The 23,887-nt window shown below is 37.8% G+C and overlaps 2 protein-coding genes across 4 annotated transcripts; one reads left to right on the forward strand and one right to left on the reverse strand.

The window, feature by feature from the left end:
- The first annotated feature begins 109 nt into the window (after nucleotides 1–109).
- On the forward strand, nucleotides 110–7,254 carry LOC102237923 (glyoxal reductase-like). 2 transcript variants are annotated; one of them, XM_023336038.1, is made up of 8 exons: nucleotides 110–355; nucleotides 1,667–1,915; nucleotides 2,119–2,220; nucleotides 2,809–2,900; nucleotides 3,047–3,229; nucleotides 3,317–3,376; nucleotides 4,332–4,437; nucleotides 5,923–7,254. In XM_023336038.1, the coding sequence occupies exons 1-7, from the start codon at nucleotides 280–282 to the stop codon at nucleotides 4,425–4,427; spliced, it is 858 nt and encodes a 285-aa protein (XP_023191806.1). In that variant the 5' UTR covers nucleotides 110–279; the 3' UTR covers nucleotides 4,428–4,437; nucleotides 5,923–7,254. The 2 variants fall into 2 exon arrangements, with proteins under 2 accessions (XP_023191806.1, XP_014328186.1); XM_014472700.2 differs by lacking the exon at nucleotides 5,923–7,254 and having other exon boundaries at nucleotides 111–355; nucleotides 4,332–4,950.
- rc3h1 (ring finger and CCCH-type domains 1) lies at nucleotides 5,189–22,217 on the reverse strand. Of its 2 annotated transcripts, none has more exons than XM_023336034.1 (20): nucleotides 22,098–22,217; nucleotides 19,879–20,300; nucleotides 16,537–16,657; nucleotides 15,469–15,708; nucleotides 15,153–15,328; nucleotides 14,788–14,988; nucleotides 14,537–14,669; nucleotides 13,706–13,824; nucleotides 13,290–13,402; nucleotides 12,970–13,206; nucleotides 12,633–12,838; nucleotides 11,779–12,185; nucleotides 11,526–11,684; nucleotides 11,231–11,383; nucleotides 10,816–11,038; nucleotides 10,430–10,517; nucleotides 10,194–10,290; nucleotides 9,778–9,969; nucleotides 8,809–8,915; nucleotides 5,189–8,471 (listed from the first exon to the last, which is right to left on the reverse strand). In XM_023336034.1, the coding sequence occupies exons 2-20, from the start codon at nucleotides 20,107–20,109 to the stop codon at nucleotides 8,315–8,317; spliced, it is 3,360 nt and encodes a 1,119-aa protein (XP_023191802.1). In that variant the 5' UTR covers nucleotides 20,110–20,300; nucleotides 22,098–22,217; the 3' UTR covers nucleotides 5,189–8,314. The 2 variants fall into 2 exon arrangements, with proteins under 2 accessions (XP_023191802.1, XP_023191801.1); XM_023336033.1 differs by having other exon boundaries at nucleotides 9,778–9,996.
- Nucleotides 22,218–23,887: the final 1,670 nt, after the last annotated feature.

Below are 23,887 nucleotides of genomic sequence, written 5' to 3' on the forward strand. Positions count from 1 at the left end.
AGAAGAAGAAATCTGCTCCAGAGCCTGACGTGAAAAAGTGGGTTGAGCCACACATTAGAGCTGAAAGGTGATTGGAGGAAATATGTGGGAGGTTTTTTATGTAAGTATTTTTGTTTTGGTTTGTTGGATAATACCGAAAAAAGACTCAGCAGACCCAACTCTCAGCTGCACAGCTCTGTGTATTCAGACGCGCAAGTGTATTTTTGACATAAGAAACGTAAATATTAACTTAGATTTTTTTTCGGATCCAGGATTGTTTAACGAAAATAACAGAGAGGCATGCAGTTCTTTCCAGCCCTGAGGTGTCCCACAGTCCAACTCTTCAATGGTCTGGAAATCCCAGTACTTGGATTAGGTCTGTATTACGTTTAAAATGTGACAGTTAAAGTTGGAAGAGTCCAAAGAAAAATGTTTAGAATATGTTGTCATATTAAATTGTCTTTGGGTTTTTTGCGTTTTATGTTCATGTTGTCTAATTTGCTTTGAAAGACACAGCTGCAAGTTCTCTATCCTGTCACTTTCTTTTTATTATGTATGTGCATGTTATACTGCAGTTGTCCACTGGAGGCACAGAGAGCGAGTTCTTTTCTGTAGGCAGCACTGTTCTGAAGAAGAAATGGAACCTGAGAATAAAGTGAATACAGCTCTCTAATGAAAGGATCTATGGTCAATTGTGAATATGAGTACTGTAGAAGAAAACGCAACAAAAAATAACATTATTTCCGAGATAAGTTTATTTGTAATGTTCTAAATATTTATACGTTTTTTGCAAAGCCAATAAATACATTGGTCCAAAACAATTCCTCGGATCGATACTCATCCAGAATTGTGATTTTGCTCTGTGTTCTTAACAACGTTTTTGCTGAAACACTTCAGGGTGTTGGGACAAGTTCACTGTGCTAATGTCTGAATTGTATTTTGACGGAACCTTGTATTACGTTTTTGTCAAGATTATAGAATTCATAGCCCATCTACAAGTAATTGGTTCACAACTTAATTAATTTGGTGATTATTTTTAAGTGCCACAAATAAAGGAACTGAATGTATACTATAACATGCACAGTATTGTGTATACTAAGTGTAGCTTTTTGTTGGGGTCTTTTTGGTATTGGTCAGATGATTTTTTTTTCTTTTGGCTTTCTTATGCTTTTCTCTAGAATTTGCCTCATTCATTCAGCTTGACAGTCATAGAACAATACTTTTGCACCTAGACTGTAATTCCCTAAAATTAATTGTCCTTAAACTAATACTATAGTATGCCTTAGCCATTCCTTGCAAGGTTTGTGGAAAAATGTATCACATTTTGGCTCTCAAGAAATGGTCAAAGTGCTTCACCCTTAACAAAGTTGTATTGTAAAGTTGCCAGGACATGAAGCTTTCAAATATGATGTGCTTTTCCACCTGACTTGTGGCAGACCAATGGGAGAAGTCCTTGGCCCCCTCGTTTTGGATGCTGTTGTGCATCATCATCGAGAAAACTTTTTTTAAAGATTTACATTAAAAGCCTGTAAGTCAAAGACAGTAAATTCTCAATAGTACTGTATTTCTTTATTTTAAAAACATCTGAGAGATCAAATCTTCATTGAATGCCACAATGTTCTGCATCTGTTCTTCTGGTGCATGTTTGGTCTCCTCATCAGAGGTGTTTTTGTTCTTTGACTGTCAGGTACATCTCATCGAGGCGGATACTCACATGATGCCATCCTGTACGCTCTCACTGAATGTGGTATTCGCCACCTTGACACAGCAAAGCGGTATGGCTGTGAGAAGAAGCTGGGCAAAGCTATCAAAGAGAGTGGGCTGCAACGAAGTGAACTATGGCTCACTAATAAACTCTGGCCTGGGGACTATGGATACAAAGCTGCAAAAGAAGCCTGTCTGGACTCCTGCACAGCAATGGGGGTTGAATATTTTGGTATGAGCCGGGTACAATTGATATTGTAAAACAAATGTAATAGTCAATGTGTTGTCACAAAGCCTCTCTAAATACCAGCCTTCAGTAATAAGAGTTTGCTTTCTTTACTGTCTTCATCTTTTACCTTTGAATAGATTCTGATATCTTCTTGTTTGTTTTTTGTTTGCTTGTGTAATGGTTAGGTTTTCTCTTGTTTTTTTTAGATCTGTACCTGATGCATTGGCCGGAGCCATTTAAACCTGGTGGTTCTAACAGAGAGATCAGAGCTGACACATGGAAAGCTCTGGAGGACCTTTACAAAGAAGGTAGAAGGACTTGATGTAAATATTAAACTGATTTCACGGGGCGCAGCATGTTGCAAAAGCTTTCCTCGTGCTATTCATCTTTGCACCTTCCTGAGATTTTCTATCATTTGGGCTCATTTTAAACACAATTTGGAACATTTTCCGACCCAGACTAGGACCGTGTGCCGCTTCAGTGATTTTTAGGTCACATAACAGGAGCTGTTTAAGGTGTTCTATAATGAGTAACTATCCCAAAGGAAGAGTTGTCAGTCGACTGATTTCTCAAGCCTATGTATCAATCTGGATAAGTAGCCCGACCCAACCTAGTTTAACACAACAAATGTAATGCATTTATCTAATGATCTCCAGAGATTTCAACCCCACTTCTTACTCAGGTAGCTCCATCTGAATGTCCGTCAGCTTCTTTTAACTTGTTTGCACAATTGTTTTTCAATTTTAATTATGACTTTAATTACTGTACAGATGTTTCCCAATCAAAGCACAGACTCTTGTGCTTTCTTCTGTCTTCTGGAATTGTATCTGTAGAGCCAGAACACAAACCTAGATTTAGGGCAATGTGACAGCTATAATCTGACCTTGTCATTGCAGGGATTTGTCGTGCTATTGGGGTGAGTAATTTTGTGGTCCACCACCTGGAGCAGTTGAAGGAAGACTGTAGTGTTGTGCCACATGTTAACCAGGTAATTTTCCCATTCGTTCAGTTCATTTAGATTCAGGATTGGTGAACTTTTAAGATTGTTGTGCGATTCCCTGCAAAAAAAAATTTTTATTGGACTTTTCACAGATGCTTCAAAACATTGTCCTGCTTATTTAATAACTTTGCCAGGTGGAGTATCATCCTTTCCAACAGCCCAAACACCTGATGGAGTATTGTCGGAACAATGGGATAGTGTTTGAAGGCTTCAGTCCCCTGGCCAAGGGTCAAGCCCTCAGCGATCCTGTCGTGCAACAAATAGCAAAAAAGCACGGACGAACGACTGCTCAGATCTGCCTTCGCTGGAGTATTCAGGTAGTCGCATTGTCTCATTGCTGCTGTAGTTTTTGTGTCTCTGCTTGTTGTTAACCAAAGTTATATTTTCTCAAAATTATTCCCCAGAATGGAGTTGTCACTATTCCAAAGTCCATCAAAAAGAACAGGATACAGGAAAACTGCCAAGTGAGTTATGAGCCTGTTGTCTTTTGAGCCGTATTAACATCCATACACTGAGGAAAGATCTTGATCTGGTGAACTAAGGATGATATTTCTGTTAATTATAGAGTTTTACCTTCTAAATCAGTGGTTCTCAAATGGGGGTACGTGTACCCCTGGGGGTACGTGGAGGTACTGCAGGGGGTACGTGAAGCTTTTCAAAATATCTTTAAAAAATCAGTAGGCTCCTCATAATAAGTCTTGGGAAAAATTATTTTGTAAAAAGTTTGATAAAATATAAATGTGTGTTCATACACTGAATTTTATATTCAGTATTTACAGGGTATTTACAGCACTGTACCTCTTTTTTATTCCAAAAATGTTTTGCCCGTGTCAGGGGGTACTTGACTAAAATTATATTTTTAAGGGGGTACATCACTGAAAAAAGTTTGAGAACCACTGTTCTAAATGATTGGCTCTTTACCAGGCTCTAAAGTGATTTAATCAAAATGGCACAAAACAGATTTCACTTACAATAAATCACACTAAAGATTTTCTGTTTTAGGCCAGTTAGGATGTCATAATTTCAGTTTTCCAAGTTCAGAATAATGAGTAAAGTTAATATTTTAGTTTCCTTCAATTTCAAAAGTTCACATAAAACTTAAGTACTTGTCAGAACCACCTTTTAAACTGTAAATCTTAGGTCAAAAATAGAATCTTTCTGCAAACATCCCTGAAAGATTTGATCAAATTGTAGCCCATTCCTCCTGACAGAACTATTTTGAGGTATTGCCTTAAAATACACCCAGAAGCATGCCTCCATTTATTAAAAATGTTGCAGGTTAAAATCAGAACCTTACAAAGTTCTTTAAAAGGCATAGTAATCTTTGGCCTAATCTTTAAAATTTAAGTAATGAAAAGAAATGATAAATCTTTTTCTAGCATTTATTTTGCATTTCACTTTCTGCCATCTTTTACACAGGTGTTTGGGTTCCAACTTGATGAGGAAGATATGGTTGCTTTAGGAAATCTACATGATGGACGACACATAAGTTGGGATCCGACAAATGTGGATTAAAATTTACCAGGTATAACAAAAGGAAGAAAAATCCTGGTAATAACTTTGTGAGTGACAGGTGGGGAAACAGTCATTTTTTTTATGTGACTTCTTAAAGGGGCCACTGATGTGGATTTCCTTTAAGTCTTAATTTCACATGACAAACTGCATGGGAATTCAATGTGGTTAGCATACCTTTTGTAGTTTTACCTCCTTTAAAGTTTAATATTTAAAACGTGACAATTTTACTTTTTTGGGTATTATTTGAAGTCGATTATCTTCAATAATTGTTGCAGTACTTCCATCATTCAATTTAAAATAAATGTAAAAAAAAAATCTTCAAATTGTGTACATTTAGCATTGGGAATAAATTTAATGTTTTCAACCATATCAATTAATTTAATAAATAATACTCTAATATATTTGGTTACACTTATGTGCTTTAATATTTGGTACATGATCCTTTTGTAAATACCTACATCGTAATTGATGGGAATCAAAAGTGTAAGACATTTAAATAAAAATAAAAGTATGTTAAGTGTGACAGTACTGTTTCATATTTTGCAAAGTTTAGGAAATGTATGTGAGTTGTTGAACAATGGAGAAAATGATTTATGCTGTAAAAGGGTCAAATTGAATCATTGGCCTTGAATACACAACCCATACTGGATCTGAACGGAAACATCTGGAACAACTATTGGGGAAAAGAAATATTCTGGACTGTGTGGAACATTGCTACATTTCTCTTTAACTCTCAAGGACACAAAAGAATGAGAAAAGCCTTAGTTAGCAATATCATTTAATCTTTCCCCCTCAGAATCACTGTTGCACATAAGTTACATTTTGTTTTTTTTTTCAATTTCACAGGTTCTTTTTTCCTTTCTTCAAACTTCCAGTTTGAGCTCCCTCTCGTATCAAACAAACACAAAAAAAAGAAAGCAGATTGTATTATACAAAAATGCAAACCAATTTTCACACAGTGAATTCTCTTACAAAGTCATAAAATGGCGTATTAATGGCTACATCCACATTGGAGGAAGATAATTCTAGACATTCCTTAATGGAGTATAATATACATATAAAAACCTTTTTTTTTCTTGCTGAAATCAAACCTGTACCTTAATTTAAGAGATATTTTACAAGGGAGTAATAATATAAAAATCCATTTGTGAATTTCCTCAGAAAGTCTGAGAATAAAATGTGAGCCTCAAACAGCAGTAACAGAGGTCAGTGGTCAAGGGTGTGGGTGGTTGTTTTATCATCAAAAGGGTGTAGGCAGCAGTTTCACTCAAAACAAAACACACAAGATTGAAATAAACATCTTTGCCATTTACTATAAAGTAAACTTCCCTCATACAATCACTGCACAAACGCTCTGCTAAGTGAACAGGTGTTTTAGGCTCATTCAGACCTGTGGTGACCCATCAAGCAGAACAAGCTTTTTGGTAGTTTTGGCTTACTCAAACTTGGAGCTCATTGGTACGACTCTAAATTGTGATGTGTTCATTTTTTTCAGATCTAATGCTCCTTGAACAAATAATGTAAAAAGAGCATTACAGAGGAAATGAAAGCTAATCTGTCAGAAGAAACATCCTGGTTATTGTCACTGGAGCGGTAGTGGGGCGAGGGGGAGAGAAGACCCAAACCTGTTCTAAAATCTCAACACTACGACCAGGTACAGCACAATTAAAGGGGAGTAACCAAAACAAAAAAAAAAAAAAAGAAAGAAAAAAGAAATTAAAAAAATACAAAGAAAAATGAGGGTACGTTTCCTACAATACAATCTATCACACACGAAAAAACATCTCCATATAAATTTTTCCAAAGTTACAGATTTTTGTCTTCTTCGGAAGCATATTCTATAAAGAACAACTTTGTTTGAACACAAAAGATTTAAGTGAACACACATCAATGCACACAGAGGTCCTTCGTCTGGGAAAGGATAAAGTCTGTGTTGGCAACCAGTGGACAGAAAAACAAATAAAAAAACAAACAAAAAAGAACAACATTTAGCTGATTCTAAGTAGAGATCATTTAATATAAATGCTGAGCAAGTAGAGTAAGAGGTGGCACATTAATAGTGCTTTAGTATATTAATGTATGTATACATACTCATATGTATAAGTGAGCTGTGTACCTAAACAATAAATGTAGCAAGGAGCAGCCCGAGGCTTTTAAGTGTGGATGGAGAGAAAACAAAATAGCAACCCTTGTGCTGACAAATTGAAAGAGGCGCCCTACAATACCTGATGTTTATGCCTTGAACTGACTCATCAGTAATCAGGGATTTGTCCGACAGTTTATAAGCAAAAATGAGGGCTCAATACAACAACTTGACTCAGAGCAACTCTTTATCTTTTTAACCGTTCGAGCACATGAACTCATGCTAATTGTTTACAGAAGGCAGAGAGCTCCGTGTTGAGAATCAGTGGTAAACAGTTCATCTGTTAAAGAAAGAGCTATCGCAGTAGTAATGGTGGTGATGAAGACAGCACGGGATGGTAGAACCAATATTAAATTGACTTTTTGGTCAGTTGTCGTAAATGCACTTCAGGACAGTTTGGAAGAAGAAGCAGATTTGCCTCTTCAGTAACTAACACTGCTGTTCTTCAAGCTGTAAACAGGTTTTGCGAATCCATTGTTGAGCCTCAACAACAGGAAGATTTCCCAGGATTAGCAGAAAATGCAAATAGTCTAAAGAAAGGAGGACACATTTTCAGCAATGGTTCATTGCTAAAGTTTTCAGGAGATAAGCTGCACCGCCCCAAAATTGCAACAATGTAAAGCAAACAATCAAAATTAAGCAAAAAAAAAAAAAAAAACACAAGGGAAGGCAACTTCATAGAAGTTATGAGAACAAGTGACAAGATAATCCCAATGGGGAGGCCTCTGTGTGGCCAGAAGAGAAGCTCTGGTGAGGGAAATGCTTTCGATTTTTTTTTATTAGCCTTAATACAAGAAACATTTTATATTTTATTATGAGCCAGGCCTAGCTGTGCTCAGAAACGCAGGCGAAAGGTGCTGAACGTAAACCACGTCAAGGTCACACCGCAACCAAGAGAAGCACCGAATATTTCCCTTATCGAAAAAGAAATCTCATTATCAACACAACTGCAATCTCTAAAACAGAATGCTTTCATTAAATAGATACTGCTTTCAAGTATGAAATAGAAACTATGCTGTTCATAAAATAAAATAATAAAAATTATACTTTCCGAAGAAATGCATTTCTAAAAAAGCACCTGACGTGTCCATTTTGGCTGAATAACTGGTGAAATTTCTGCGTTTTCCCTCCACAGACATCTGCATCTGGCCAACCTCTCGTTACAATTTTGGGGGTGAGCGCCGAGCCACATGTTAGCTCTTTCCTATATTAAAGTCACATTAAAAAGCAAAACTTTGAGATAAGCTCCTTGAAATGTATGTGATGTGAAAGTGCTTTCTAACCTATGCACCTCTCCGTGTAACCGTTCAAACTACAAGTACGGCCCTACAGGCAGTACTCGCCCCACCCCTGTTTTGTTGGGGTGGCGGGGAATTCAGTTTAATTCTGCTTTTATGGCATTTTATCAATTTTAATAAATATACACATGTTGTCATCATCACCACCATTTATTTTTCCTGATGTATCAATTTTGAGCCTTGTTAATCAAATACCAGTACAAAAAAAAAAAAAAAAAAAAAAAAAAAAAGTAACACACAAGAAATGTTATTATATGCTCTGGTTTCCAGGCAAGGAAAGTCATAAAAAAGCTCATTCACAGAACAAAAAGAAAGAAAATCATCACGGCAGATACTGCTCATCTTCTAAATAGAATGGGTGTATGTGTGCCTGTGCATGCTTTTCAAATGAGCATCTTGTATGTGTTTGTGTATGTATGTGTGTGTGTGTACATAAGTGTGTGTTCCTATGAGCAGGAGTGGACAACACCATTCTTCTGCATCTCTGAACCAGCAACAACTGGATCAGAACACATGCTCAATGCAGCCGTCTTATTGGTCAGTGACAGCATGGACCCGCCCACTGCATTTTCTTGCAGACCGCTGGAGCCGTTGGACACTTCGCTGAATGAGAAGTGGAGAAAGAGAGCTGTATGAGCACATGTAAGAACAAAAGACAGAAATGATGCAAGGAAAAAATATGACATATTAAAAGACACCAATTTCTGACGGGGGTTTTAAGCTACATATGCATGTCAAGATGTCTTTATTTCCTTGCTGACATAACTTCACAATAAAATGATTCCTATACATAGCAGCAGAGGGAAACAATTTAATCAATTACCTAAAAAAACCAGACAGGTTGAACAGAAACTGCAGCGACTTAATAGAAGAGTGTAGAATTTGGCCATCTGATAAAAAATGTATGCCTCCTACAAAGTTGAGCTGAGGTTATACTCACCCGAGAGCCAGAGAGATTTCTTCCAGCTGGTTCTCGTGCTCTGGTTGTCCATTCTCTGCAGACTGCATTTTGTACTGTTGGACATCATGAGCTACTTGGTTTTCCTGCTATGGACATAAACAAAATAAATACGAAAACAAAAAATTCCCATCAGTAGAGGTGTCAAATAATGTAAGATTTGTCAAGCATCTGTACTTAAGTATTTATTTTTCTGTCAATTTCTTACTTTTACTCCTTATATCTTAAGACAAATATTTGTGCTTTCCACTCCCTACATTACTCTCATGGTGGGGGGAGAAAAATGATGTGAAGCCATTTTAAAATCTCCACCTCATGGACAGAAAGCTTGTCAAAGTGGTAGTTAACGCAACAGTCAGATGCCAAAAACACCAAAAACGGAAGAAAAACACATTTGTGTGTGAGAAAAACATGAATGAAGTAACATTGCAAAAAAAAAAAAAAGGAAAAGCAAATTCTGAGGCTTTCCCCATCAATGTTATTATTTAAATGATAAGACCGCTGATATGTCGGCTCATACATTTCCATGTTGTCTGCTCAACGAACGAACGATTTGTGGCAAATGCACCGTTTTATCAACCATGAGCTTCTGGCGTTCAAGAACTTGCCTTCAAATCTTCTAAAACACAAACACGTAAGCTTGTATGTTTGGTGTTATTTAACAGTAGTTATCTGTGTTGTAAGGCATTTTGTGTAACAAAAACATTTTTAGTTTTTTAGACTTAATTGAAAGTCATTTTGTATTATTGAAGGTAAAATTACTTTTTTTTTCTTACAAAATTTGTACTTTTGTACCTTTACTTAAGTAAAGGAGTTCAATCTGTCATTTTACCAGTTTTTTCATACGACTATTAGTACTTCTACTTCAGAAGAGAATGTGAATACTTTGAACACATCTGCCTGTCAACTACACTAGAAACCAGTCATACACAGATACAGAAAGTTTCATACCAAAGCCATCTCTCGGGTCCTCTTGCCAATTTCTCTCTCCACCTGGTGGAGCTCCAAGCTTAACTGCTCATTGGAGACAGCTGACACACCGGCACCCCCTACTGGCCACTTGGGCTGCGGTTGCTGTGGAACCACTGCCGCTGGGCCCTGGCTGGGTTGCACAGGCTGGACGACCAATGCGCTGGCCTCCCTCTGCAGGAGCAAAGAGTTACTGGCGGCCTGCAGCATTGAGACAAAGTAAAAAGAGTGTGGAAGCAGAAAAATGTGGGCAAAAAAAAAAAATCTGCCATAAGATATATAAATCTAAACATTTTCAAATCTTGATTTCATCAGAACTGAAAAGCTTTTCATTCTTATTTTTTTCACTTTTAAAGCACTACATTACTCTAGCTTAGCTTCAGATCCATCCTACATACCTCTATGTTGTGCATCTGAGTCTGTTGAGTGATCTGCTGATTGACCTGCTGCAGCTCAATCTTTAACTGTTCTCTATCTGGGGTTGTCATGGGAAGGCTGTGAAAATACAATGAACTGGTTTAACAATATTTCAAAGTCTCAAGCTTACTTTAAGGCACTCATAAGACTTACTAAATCACATCAAAATAACTGAAAGATCAACAGAGGTGTGGAGGGGGGGGAAACAAGGGCTCACCGCTCAAAGTGTCCCTGAGAGGAGGAGGCAGTCTGGTGGGAGGGGTATGAAGCTCCAGCCCATCCTCCATGACTTCCATATGAGTAATCTACAGCAGGAAGATGAGACAGTAAAAAACAAATACTACATGAGAACAACGTCCTCTCCCCAAGCAAATACCACATGGACAACCCAAGATGAAAATAAACATCTGACGTTAATACTGGACCCGTTTTATTTGCGATCGCTGATATACCGGCTCATAAATTAATTCAGAGACTAATTGAATTAATGTACCCAACAGACAAAATATGAAATCCATACAATAAAAATAAAAATTAATCAGTTAAGAAAAACAATTTGAGTGACTTTTAGGGCTTAGTTGGAAATCCAAATTTAAATCTTACCAGACATGGTCATGTGTTTAGAGTTGGGGTTCTGGAGAGCGGAAGCCATAGCTTGCACTGGGCCAGTGGTCTGATAGCCAGTCTTTGAAGTGCGGGAGATGGCGCCAAAGCGTGATACAGTGGGCTGGGGGCCAAAAGGTATAATAGGGTCATCATCTTTCACTTCTGTTCCCCTGCGAGGGGCCTCCAATGATGGCTCCCTCTGACCTTTATCGTCCACATTCTGACAGAAACAAAGAGGAGACAGAAAAAGAGATCATGATATCATTACATAGAGCAAAAACAAAGTCCATCAACATTAGAGCTTGAAATAAGGGTTCCTTAGTATAAACTGAATTAATGTGTCAAAAAGAAAACTTGTTCCACATTTTCCACTCCAAGCAGAAATAACTAGGAGTCACTCATCTGAACTTACCATCATCTCCATGGTACCAGGAGCCATAACGTTCTTGGGTTTGGCATCCTTTGTGTTAATATAAGAGCCAATGGTTTCGCAGGACCAGGGTGAGTATTGCCCTGTGTAGTCGGACTCTCTGCATTTCATCGTTTTGGAGCTCTCGTCGCCATACTGCACACAAGAAAACAAAGTTATTAAAAACATATTCTATACTGTCTATACTGAGCTCTCGAGCATTTTGACTCAATAAACACAAGTGCTTTTTGGAATTAAACAGCGTAATGTGAAAGTAGAAAATTTATACTGTGCTAACCTCAGGGGGGTAGTCGCTGGGGAAGGGATGTGAAAGAGTGGGGGAGGCGGCAAATGGTGGAGGAGAGATGACCTTCCTTTCTGCCAGCTGAGATAACAGTTCCTGCCGTCGTCGGTGGAGATAGTCTAGGCTGGGCTGTGAACCGCTGTATTGTGACCCCTTATGAACCAACACATACAAAAATACCACTGCTCAACTCCAGATGGTCTAAACCACTTGTATTCAAAACAAGAAATATTCACAGCTGACATACCCTGACGTAAGTCCTCATAGGTGGAGGCTGGGAACCCGGAGGATAGTAGCCATCTGGGGCATATCTGTCCCGGGAACTCGCTTCTTGGTGGTAGAGGGAGTTGGCCTGCCCTGCTGAGGGGGGCGGAACATCGAGGGGAGCAGGACTCATTTTGACAAGGGGATCTCTCTGAGACGGATAAGGCTGAGGGGGCGGAGGAGGGGCGCCGTAGGCACCGTGGTGACCTCTGTCATAGTGAGATGGGTGGGAGTAGGGAAAAGGTGGGCCAGAGTGCTGGGAGGGGTAGGGGCGGTCCGGAGCGCTGTAGCCGCTGTAAGGGTCATGGTAAGGGGGTCCTGACTCACTCGGCGGAGGGGCGTTACGGATGTATTCCCGGACATACTGTGTTGGCTGTTGGTAGGGATAACCTGGGGAAACATACAAAAAAAGTCAATAACTTATCTTAAGACCACAAAATACAGATTTTTATCATACTGGTATAGGTAAAACACACCATGCTTTCCTAATAATTTCTTCTGTAATTTACAGAGCAGTAGTTGTCAAGGTGCTTTAAAGATAAAATTCATGTGATATTCTTGAATAAGTCAAATACTTCTACAATATTAGGTAAAATATACAAAAGGAGCTAACTGTATTGTTTTATTCCCATTTTAGTTTGTTTAAAATGTAGAATCATTCTATACTACTGTGTAGCTTTTCTGGTCCATGCAGTAAATGAGAACTTGACACTCAACAAAGGCTCAGTTGTTTCTCTTTATTTTACTGTTGCTTTAAATTGACAGATTTTCTTGGGAAGAAAAACACAAACCACACATTTTTCTTTGATAAGATTGTTTGAACCCCTTTATTCCTACCTGCTGGGTACTGTGGTGGCTCATACTGAGAGGCAGGTGGGGGACGAATGTCATATACATCACGGGGTTGCGGTTGAGGATAAACTGGAGAACCCCTGGCAACCCCAGGGATATGCTTGACCCCTGTGAGGTGATCTGCTGTTATCCTGGGGTGAGCCATTCCATGAGGTGGCAGTGGTATACCGCTTTTGGGCATGGGGTCCAGGCTAAAGAAATTGAACATTTCAGCTTTACACAGCGCACCATGTTCTTCTTTGATTACAACATACCCAACAAATCTGTACATAAGTAGAAATCAGTGTAACTAAATGGTGCCGGTCAGTTTTTAGGCACTTACACATCTGGTGGCGATCCAGGAACACTTGGACTTCCTCCATCCAGCTTGGCAGGTTTAGACAGCAACTCATATGGGACTGTGTCGGTGCCGCGGGCGACTAATTGGGGCAAGTTTGGCGCGCCGCTGCCATTGGTGACTGGTGAATGCTTTCGGGTCACTGTTACATCAGGAGTAAGGCCATCGTCTGGAAACACCACTCCTGAGCGACCTGCCATGCGCTTATTCATCTTACGATACCTGGTGAACAATAAAAGGCTTTACAAAAGACCAAACAAAATGCTGTAGATATAGCGGATAAAGGTTTAACATTTTACACTCACTTCTCTAGTTCTTCCTGAGAGTGGGCAAAGGTACAGCTGGCGCCACGAGGACAGCCACCTTTCTGCTTCATGTCACGACACATGTATGTTTTATATTTGCTGTGCTGAGGAGGCTGAAGAGAACAAGACAACATAACCTTTGTGTTCATGGAACAACAAGTAAATACTTGTTGTCTGAAGACCTTTTGACATATTAAAATGGCAAAACTTTCAATGTACAAGAAAAGACATTCGCTTTTTTGGTCAAGTCTATTTAAAGCCTATTTGGAGTAAGGCTAACAGACAATCAATAAAATTAGGACAGACCAAAAGGATATTATATTTACTGAACAGCACAGATTTAATGCAGATCAGAATTCTTTTTTATTTTTAGGTTTACTTGAGACTTTAAAATATGTATTTTTTTAAAAACTGACCTGTTGAGGATCAGCTCCTTTTTTGCTGTGGTTTTGAATGAAATCAACCAGGCCATGGACCACTGTTTTCACTGCTACCAACCCCTTCTCAAGCTGCTCCCATGTTGGTGGAGGAGCATCTAAAAAATTTGACAAAGAAAAAAAAAGAGAAAGAAAATTAGAAAATTCCTGAAGTCAATATTTAGATTTAGACAAACTACACATTATTTGTACAAGTTCTCAAAGAACTTAGCTGCTGACCATAGGTGACTAATTTTCAACTTGATGGGCCCTGGCCAAAGATCAGTCACTAATTGTTCAAATAGCTACTCTCTTTAAGCACTTTCAGTTTTGTGTCTATGAGATGTTTAACATGTGCAAAGAGTTGCAAGAAGCTATTTAAAATGAAACTGAAAAAGCTGGGGAAAAAAAAGCAAGATAAGTTTAGCATGTAACAGCATGGAGCAGCTAATGGAGTATTGCACAGTTACTCAGTTTTACTCTTCTGAGATTAAACTTACATTTGTCATCAAACCCTCTACAGTTTTAGTAATGTTAACAATGCCAATCACAAGTATGGGATGCAAAATACAATAAAAAAAAAAAATCCATAACCAACTTCTCTCTGTTTCATAATAAAAAGACTAAAACATGGTCTTACGTCAAATCCCTTCCCAATTCAATTAACAGAAAAAAACAAATTTTAAATGATGTTTTTATATTTCATGTTACAGTCTTTGGAACAAAGTCAGAGCGTTTGAAACACATGACAGAATTCTGATTGATGCATCTTTCTTCATCCAACTTGCAAGTTTCTAAAAGCAAGACAGTTGACGTTTGCGTGCTTCTTACCGGGACTGGGATCGATGTTTGCCAGCAGCTCTAAGTGGGGTCGTAGTCTGTTGAGATTGGCTGGGTCCCCAGTCCTTTGCAGTGCAATTGTCAGCTCCTGCACACTTTGAGCAAAAGATGCCGGGGTCTGCAGCTGCAACGAACGAAAAGACACAGAAAATAATGGCTTGCAGAAATCTCTTAATAACTGGAGTACTGTGACTACTCGGGTCAAAACTATGAATAAAGAAAATAACTGCTTTGTCACATACCTTATCTATGATAGACTGCATATGTGACTTGTGTGACTGATCTCCATACAACAAAGAAGACCACTGGTCAGGTGCGATGCGCAACCCTCCTTCCATGGCGATCTGAACAATCTGAGAGTCATGCTCCCGCCGCAGAGCCTCGTACGTACGAAACTCCTCTTTCAGCTGCATGAGAGATGAATCTTCATCTCGTTTGGTAACCTTAAGTCACAGAAGGGGGAGAATATTTTAACGTCCTGCATGCAATACAATATTTTCTAAATAAAACACAGATTATTAGTCTTATTTCTGCATAGACCATGTTACAGATATTTTGAGTCAACTAATCCCATTAAGCAGCACTAAAGTAACTTTTGTTGACGTACCTTGAAGCAGGAAGCTCTATAAAGCAGCTGTACCACATGGCCTATGCTGGTTTTAGAGGCCTGAGGGAAGCGTGGTTCAAGCCTTTGGACTACAAAAAGAACCAACACTTTTCTGGACAAAGCAGAACCATCTTCCAAAGCGAGGAGAACCAATTTGAGGGCTTCCTCCTGCATTGCTGGTGTCGGAGAAGAGACAACGGTGATTATTTTTGAGCAACAGTGGATTGTCAAAAACTTCTGAAATTTTAATTAAAACACAAGCAGAATAATTTACTGTCTGTGTGGCGGCATCACTTGACATGTAACAGACACCTACCTGGGCCAAGAAACTGACAGCCCCGTGCACGAACAGCGGCCCACAGATTAGAGGACAGCTGCTGGGGATTCTGGTGCTGCAAGATGAGTTCGGTGACAGTTCGCTCGCCAAGAGAGCGCGCCGCTCTCATGGCTCTGACCCGTCCCTCCTCCTCCACCAGCTGGCAGTGGACCAGAGTTACCAATTTCCTCTGCATGGGTCGACTCAGCATGCTTTGGGCTGTGCTGCTCAGACCCACACCTGGAAAAATATTTCATCGTACATTTCTTATAACCTATTCGCCACTCCTAATCTCCTCATTTTAATCATGGTACACAGTGATTTTCTCCGAACATGATATACTATGTAGTACTCTTAATAGGCTAGATAAAACCCTTATCTGTCAAGTGATATTAACCTCGAAACCTGTTAAAGGGAGGTTCCCTCATTATGGCATCTTTCACAATTTCTCCTCAGCAATAATCTCACTGGTTATTTCTGGGATTCAGAACTGCTGTTTTACAAAATACTGATGAATAATTTTGTTTCATCCATATACTTCATAATAATAAGTTCTAATGCAAAAAGTCAATTTTACTTTCGTTACAGAGGGTTTTTTCTGTTCCAAGTGTGTCCAATCGTTCAATGTGCAATTATTTCTCAATCTCATGTTAAACATTAACTTGGCCGAGTTTCTAAATGTTTTTAAATAATAAACAGCACATCGAGGCTTGCATAAAAGCAACCATTACATATTTTTTAACCTGCTTAAGATATTATTTGAATAAATTATCTCTACACATTAAATACTGGGATATTCCCATATATCTATAATTAGAAGGCAAATGAGACAGAAAATTTCAAATATTTTACAGAAACACAAAACTTGACTTTTTTAGGCTCTTTGTATAATCTCATATTAAACAAAAAGGCTAACATATTGAACAAATTGTTATTTTCAGTATGAAACAGAAACATTTCAAAATTTAGATTTCTGTGTTCTACACCTGTGGAAACACGAAAGAGTTTACAATTTTGACCAAGAAATAAGTTATACTGAATGTAGGCATCAAACAATAAGTTGGGCACCTCGGGTGTTGCTGAGGGGTTTGAGGTAGAGGGCCAGCTCCTCCACACACTGTCTAGCCACCTCATAGTTCTGAGTGTCCTCTGGACTTGTAATCAAGGCAACCGGCTGAGCCTTGGGAACCTGGAAAGGAAAATAAAAGAGCAAAATTATTGTACATCTTCCAGAAACATCCTGAACCTATTTGGTCACTATGTAGAGTGTTACTGTATATGTGTTTTGCACAGAAAATGTACTTACAGAGGACAAAACTATTATTTACTGAAACATTTTAAAACAAAGAAAAAAAACCTAATTGTATGTATGTACAAGAGAAGGTTTGTATCCTTATAGTAATAGTAGAATATACTTCAGAAGCATCTAACTTATTACACCAATCCTGATTGATCTTACAATTTTGCTGTGCTGATAAGTAAACTATGCTCCAAAATCTATTTAACTTAACATACAAATATTAATGCAAGTCCAAATATAGCCAAAACGGTTACTCCAATGATTCTGGTCTACGACTGAGATCATGATGGTTTATTAAAAAATGTGATAGTAAAATTTGTAAATCTCACATTAATTGCATAAATCTGTTGAGTGTAATCCTTACTAAAGTACAACATGAAAGCTGCCTTTGTTATCATCTGAAATTATGTTTCTGAAGTCAGGTGTCCATTAATTATATACATTTTTTCATCTATTATTTTGAAGACTAATGGTAAAATGTGTTTCTTTAACACACCGCCTCTAATAAACCACTGTCGAGTTTGGGAAGAATGCAATTAATTAATAATATAATGCAATCCTCTATCCCTTAAACCCAGCAGGCTGACGAACTACTTACTGAAGGTCATTACATTTGTCTGTTACCACGGTCACAAAACATTTTCTGACCAAGCCTTGTTCCCACATCGGTGTGACATGCGAAATGAACAAGGCAGCAAGGTGGTCAGAGATTGAACCACCACTGCTGCTGCTCTGTCCAACAGGTAGTGTCAGAGTGGAGATGATGAGCAGATGTGAAGTGAGCAGAATCACAAGTAGAGCTCCTCTGCAACTACACTGTTGTCACTCCTCTGATTCCTCAATACTGAGTTAACAGCCTGAGCAAACACCAACAAGGCACTAAACCAATTTTGTTTGCTGTGTTTGAACAACCAAAGAGGAAAAACGCAAGCTCCACAAAGACATTCTTCTTTTCTTGATAGATAACTATATGGAGCAAACTGTGGTGTGTTTTTGTACATTTTGGAACATATTTAAATGTTTGTTTTAGCTGGTACAGATCTTATAATTTAAAGATAAAAGACTAGAAGTTCATATATTATAATTAACATGACCATAAGGTAAAGAGATGGTGAAGAATGAGATTATTGTTTTGTGCAGATTGTAAGAAGAAAGCCTCATTCAAAAAAAAAAAACACCCGTTAGACAGAAAAGTCAGACTGAAACAACAATTATCCGTCATCAGACAGACAGATCTTCAATGTTGAGTCATATGAACTACAATAACAGACTGTGTACTTCAATTACACATTCATCTAAATTCTAAAAAAAATAACCCAATTTATCCACAAAATATTTTCATTGACATTCGTTTTTCACAAAGCAGGACACAGCTCACCACTCAGAGTAATGTATTTAAACAAAACTCATTTGAGAAAATACTGCTTCGTCTACCAGTGCATCTGTTGATATTGGTCAAGATGGTTGTTTTTAAGTGAAAGAAGAAGAAAATAGTAAAAGCTTTAACTGCCCCGTTAAAACATTCCTTTTACGTTGCTACACAACATCAAAAGACCACAAGGAACCAGAGAGCTGGAGAAACATCCTAACCATTAAAAAGTCCAGTTTAAGGTTTTCTCAAGTCATGTAACACAAAAACTAAGGTTTGTTGAACTTGCTTCACAGAATACATTTCAGGAACATGTTTTAGCTTTACCTTAAGCAACTGCAGCTCAACTATGAATCCTAGCTTCAATGAATCCATGTAATAATGCTCATACTTGGATAAATACTATTGTGTTTTTATGTCTAGCACTGATACTGTGGGGGAGGAGGTAGGCTTAATCCATCTGTCTTCTGTGATAATTGTTTAAACATGAGAGAACTGTCACTGTTTCGGTTTCTATTTTCTTATAGTTTTAACGACTAATTTAACACAGACAGTTAAATTTTATCTGTTTTTAAAAATGAGTAGCTATAATATCTCATGGGGTAATGTCTAATTAAAATGAAAGCAAGCCAAAAATAGAAACAAACATTAAAAAACTAGACAAGAGACAGTCTTGTGTAATTTCTGGCACTAAAGTTGATTTACAGAGGCTGTAATTTGTTTTTGCTTTGTGTTCTGGTGGGAGGGAACAGATTGTTTTAATCAGTCCATTGTATGCATATCATTTTTAAAAGACAAAACAGTCACTGAGGTTAACATTTTATTATCTCTTCAGTCCCAATAATGAAAAGCATATAAGATAGACAAGAAATTTGCCTTAATAGCTCAATAGGTGACCAAATTCACCATATGAAATGATCTTTTTAAACAATGTGTTATACACAAATATTGCATTTTATGTAGTCTGACACAATATAGAAAGGGAACCTGATCATCTATTTTCCTGATTATACACGAACTAAGCAAATTTCAACAAAATTGGTTTCCTGATGTTATAGTCACACCAACTTATGGCTATATTGCCCTAACAGGTTACCATCATTCATTTTGAATCTATTTTTGCAATACTAAAACAAGACTATAGATTGCTTAAGCTTGGGAAAGTACACACACTGGATACTATTATTAAAATATAATTTATACAAGTTTTATATGGACTTCTGTCAAAGCATATTTATTAACTGAGAAGGAGAATAAGATGTACAAGGAACTTCTCTACATATGTAACTAGGGATGTTATTTAGTCAGTCTGGTATCATATGACATAGCATTAGCACACACCATCACCTAGACTGCATCTGACAAAACATTAGTTTTACGGTTGATGCACAGAGAGTTTCCATTACAGCACTACCGACGCCATCAGCTGTGCCTCAAGGAAGGAAAAAAAACACTGTGCCTCACCCTGCTAATTAAACATTGCCTCACAGAAATACAGCTTTACACATTGTCCCAGCACTTAGTAAACCAATAAAATACAGTTCATAGCTTAATGAGGTTGGTGTAACACATTAAAGGAATCCCCATGCTGTGAGCGTTGTGTAAAAGAGTATCTTAAGCTTTTCTGCAAACCCAATATTACCTTTAGGTCAACGCATTGAGAGGATCTTTGCACAAACAATATGAACTGCTGTACTTGTTTGGTAATGAATGACAATTCCAACACAGGCTCATGTCTTACCTGGCCTCCCACCAGCTGCAACAGGGCTGTGTTCACAGGTAACTGCTCGATGTCTGTGCTGATGGCCGTCTGGTCAAAGGGACAGGCCTTGCGGTGCAACTTGTTCAGGCACATCTTGCACACAGTATGTCCACAGCCCAAGCTGATGGGCCGGCGAACAGTCTCTTCAAAGGTCTGTGTGCAGATTGGGCACAGCAGAAACTCTGTCCATTGTGGCGCTTGCACAGGCATGGTTATATGTTGATGGGATGGGTGTATATATAAATGTAAGTAAGAATTAACACAAAGAAAAAAAATATAATAATTATATATATAGATATATGGAAGATTCCACTGGAATCAAGATTTGTTTTTTTCCGAACTAAATCGTTCTTAAATGTCCTCACACATTGTGGATGGTGGATCACATCTCGTGATGAATACTGTAGAAGAGAACAAAGAAAAGAAAAAAGAAAATTGTTAAGATCTTTGGTAAATTAAACAATTTAGCAAACATGTCAAAACGTTGTGACAACTCAATCAATCAACTCAACTCTTTCCAAGCCTACAAATACAAATATTGCCATGTTATGCATTTCACTGCAGGCTACTGTTTTTAATTCCCATTCATCACATAACCAAGGCTTATTGCTGCAGTTTTAGTTTGACAAAACTAAATAGTCTAAGAGCGAATGTTTTCAAGTACCTTTACTCCAAAAAGAAACTGACGTATAATGAGAACACAATATACAGTTTGTATCAAAAACTGAACACATAAATAAACTTCACAATTTATTTGTTTTTACATTGAAAAAACATGCAAGCTGAATGTCTTTATTCCAAGACAGAATATCCTTTGTTGCCGTTTATAATGGTGAAAATGTCATTGTATATCAGTTATCATTAGCTTTTGGTTGGTGGAATAAGAATTCTATTACTAATCAAATTTACAGATGTTTATTCTAACCACTAAAATGGCTAAACATCCAAAGACTTTTTGTTGAATACTTTGTAGGATTTTTTTTTTTAGCTTGTGGGTCACATAATCGGTTTTACATTTAAATTAAAGGGCATAAATTATTCTTGAAATTAAGCTTTTAGTTTGTTTTAGTTCCCTCAAGTTTAAACCAGCAGATTATTCTGGTATACATTTCAAATAGTTTATTGTTCGTGCAGATGAAATCGTTTGTTTTCACAGACAACACTTTTGAGCAATTGCTAACATCTCTGATCATGTGTATCTGAAAACTACAATCTAAACAAGTAGGTCCACGATTTTACTATCGTATACTATAGTAAAATGTAATTTTCTCTGGCGTACACAGCTCACCCATTACAAACCAAATATTAAATATAAGAAGATATGCTTAAAATGCACAACCGAAGTGAACGAGAAAAACAACAGCTGTGGGGCCTGCAAACAGGAGCCTATAACTACTATGACTATGGACAAAGGATACCGAGCTAGCCGTCAGCGAAGTCCCTAAAGCAAGATGCCAAATCTCGCCATCAGAAAGTCGTAACACTACGACTTCAATGTTGAGAGTTTGTGTAATTTATTCGATGAGCACGACACACACGGTTTTTGTGTTTTGTTGTAAATGATTCTGTGTATGTGACAAACTAAGCGATTCGTTGGCTAACTACTAGCGAAGCAGGCTATGGGAGGCTAGTTGGCTAGCTTAGCTAAAAAGTAAACGGCGTTAGTTCAAAAGCAATCGATTTACCTGTTTTAGGCATTGGTTTATTTGGCTATAACATAGTTATTATCCTCAGTGTCACTGTAGATTTCAAATTCATATTCTGTCGAGAACTCCAGTTGCTATATATACCTTTGGTCAAAAAAACGATAGGTAGCAGATGAGTGGTAGACTATCGTTTGACTTGCTGTGATATTATGTAACGCTAGCATCTGGCCCTAGCAAACAAACATTTAATGTAAATGTATTTGTTTACATAATGGGCACATATTTCAATACAATATAAAATAATATTGGAAGTTCGGGTTATTGTAATGCGTCAATCCAGTCTTAGAGATGTTTAACTGAACGCTTCTTGTAAAAAGAAACACCAAGGGGTAACAAGCTAACGAACAAATGTTAGCAACTCCTCCCTTTAGCTAAATATCTTTATGTCTGCTACTAACCATCGCTATGCGTCATTACTTGACTAAACTAACACAATAGCCATTAATGTTAGTTTCACGTGATGATAAAATGATATTTATCGTCACTACTCACTTATTCCAAATGACTTGGAAGTATTTCATCTTTCTTTACAAAACTGTTGCGATATTTTCCTGCCATGTCGACTGTGCAGCTTCGCTGCTGCCGATGTTTCGGGGAGGTGCACTGTCAACAGTCCTGCTAGCCGGTTAGAGCTAGCTGGGCCCGGACGTGTTTACGTGCGTGTGCTTGTGCGCGCGCAACCATATCTAAATAGCGCCCTCTGTTGACATTTTACGGCATGCACAACACAAAACTGAGACATGGTGGTTGGTTTTAAATTGGTTTTGTGGCGTGCGACCAGCACAGATTTATTTCCAGGCTTACCAGGGGGGCTGATATTACAGAATAGTATTCATTAGTGTACGTAGTAAAACGTTGTTAAATGAAATAAATATTTTTATTACAGAACATATTCTAGAATGTGAGATGTTAAGCAGAAAGAGGCTATAATTGAAATGTAAAAAAAAAAAAAAAAAGATGAAATGTGGACAAACAAACGAAGGTAAGTGATGTGCAGAGGATTATACAGGAAGAGACAATATCACTTTTGTTGCTTTTGTTTCGATTTGTTGGATTTTCACGTGGGATAGATAACCAATATGCAATCATTTGACACTAATCCCAGCTAACAGTCAGCCCTAAACAACCCAGCCATTGGTGTACTATAAACCAAAACATTTTTATTTTTATTTTTTTTTTGTAAATTTCAAGGCACTTCAGAAAATTAAACTTTGTGAGTCACATTTTACAATAGTGAAAAACAAAGATCTGGTCATATTTTGAGGTGGGCTGCATGTTGCACAGTTACTTTTGCCTTTCAACAAGAAGGCCGAAGTTTCAAATCTCAGCCTTGGGGTCTATTTGTATAAAATATGTGTATCGTGTGTGGGGTCTCTCTGGGTACTCTGGATTCCTCCCACTGTTAGGGTAGTTAGTGTTTCTAAACTGCCCTTAGGTATGATTGTGAGAATGCATGGTTGTCTGTGCACTGGCTCTCTGTATTGCCCTCTGACAATCTGCTCAGGGCGTATCCCGTCTGTCGCCTAGTGAATGCTAAAGACAGGCACCAGCAACAATTATTGTTAATGACAAAAAATCTGAGAAAATAAGCTCAATTGCATAAGAACAACAAAGATGTGTTCATCTGTAAAAGAATAAAGTTGTTTTGCCATGCCATGTTGAATAGAGTTGTTAAAGTGAAGAAAGGTGACACTCAGGTAGCACTAATCTGGTTTTACACTGAAAAGGAGTCGTACAAGTGTGATGTTTTCTTTGAGAGTTTTTTTTTTTTTTTGAGGAAGTCAAAATGATTTGCACTATATGCCCTACCAATGTCTGAGAAATTTTGGTGTGGTGCAGGAGATGTGCATTAGCTTAAGGTGTTGATGTTTTTCATCTTATAAATAAAACCTTTTTAGTTAATGTTACCAATACAATGTAGTTCATAATTGATAGGTAGAAGAACGCTACTTTTCAACATTCAAATAAAAATCTAAAAGCATGATTGATATTCAGTAGCCACAAGTCAACATTTTGTAAAGTCTTAGGGGTATGTATGTTTCCACATCTAAAGGTGAATAGAGAATGTCTGTAGCAAACTATAGGATTTAGATATAGACATCCTAGCATGTGAATGTGCATTGATCCAAATTAGGGGTTTTCAAAGCACTGAAGAGCTAAAACAAAAAACATCTCATGGCATGACACTGGCACTGCCATTCTTTATAAATAGAGGGTGATACTATTGGGATGAGACACCGTGCTAGTTTTCTGAAGCATTGCATTTTGTGTGAAAGTCAAGA

The sequence above is a fragment of the Xiphophorus maculatus genome, chromosome 6, assembly GCF_002775205.1.
Source record: "Xiphophorus maculatus strain JP 163 A chromosome 6, X_maculatus-5.0-male, whole genome shotgun sequence".
NCBI classification, from domain to species: Eukaryota; Metazoa; Chordata; class Actinopteri; order Cyprinodontiformes; family Poeciliidae; genus Xiphophorus; species Xiphophorus maculatus.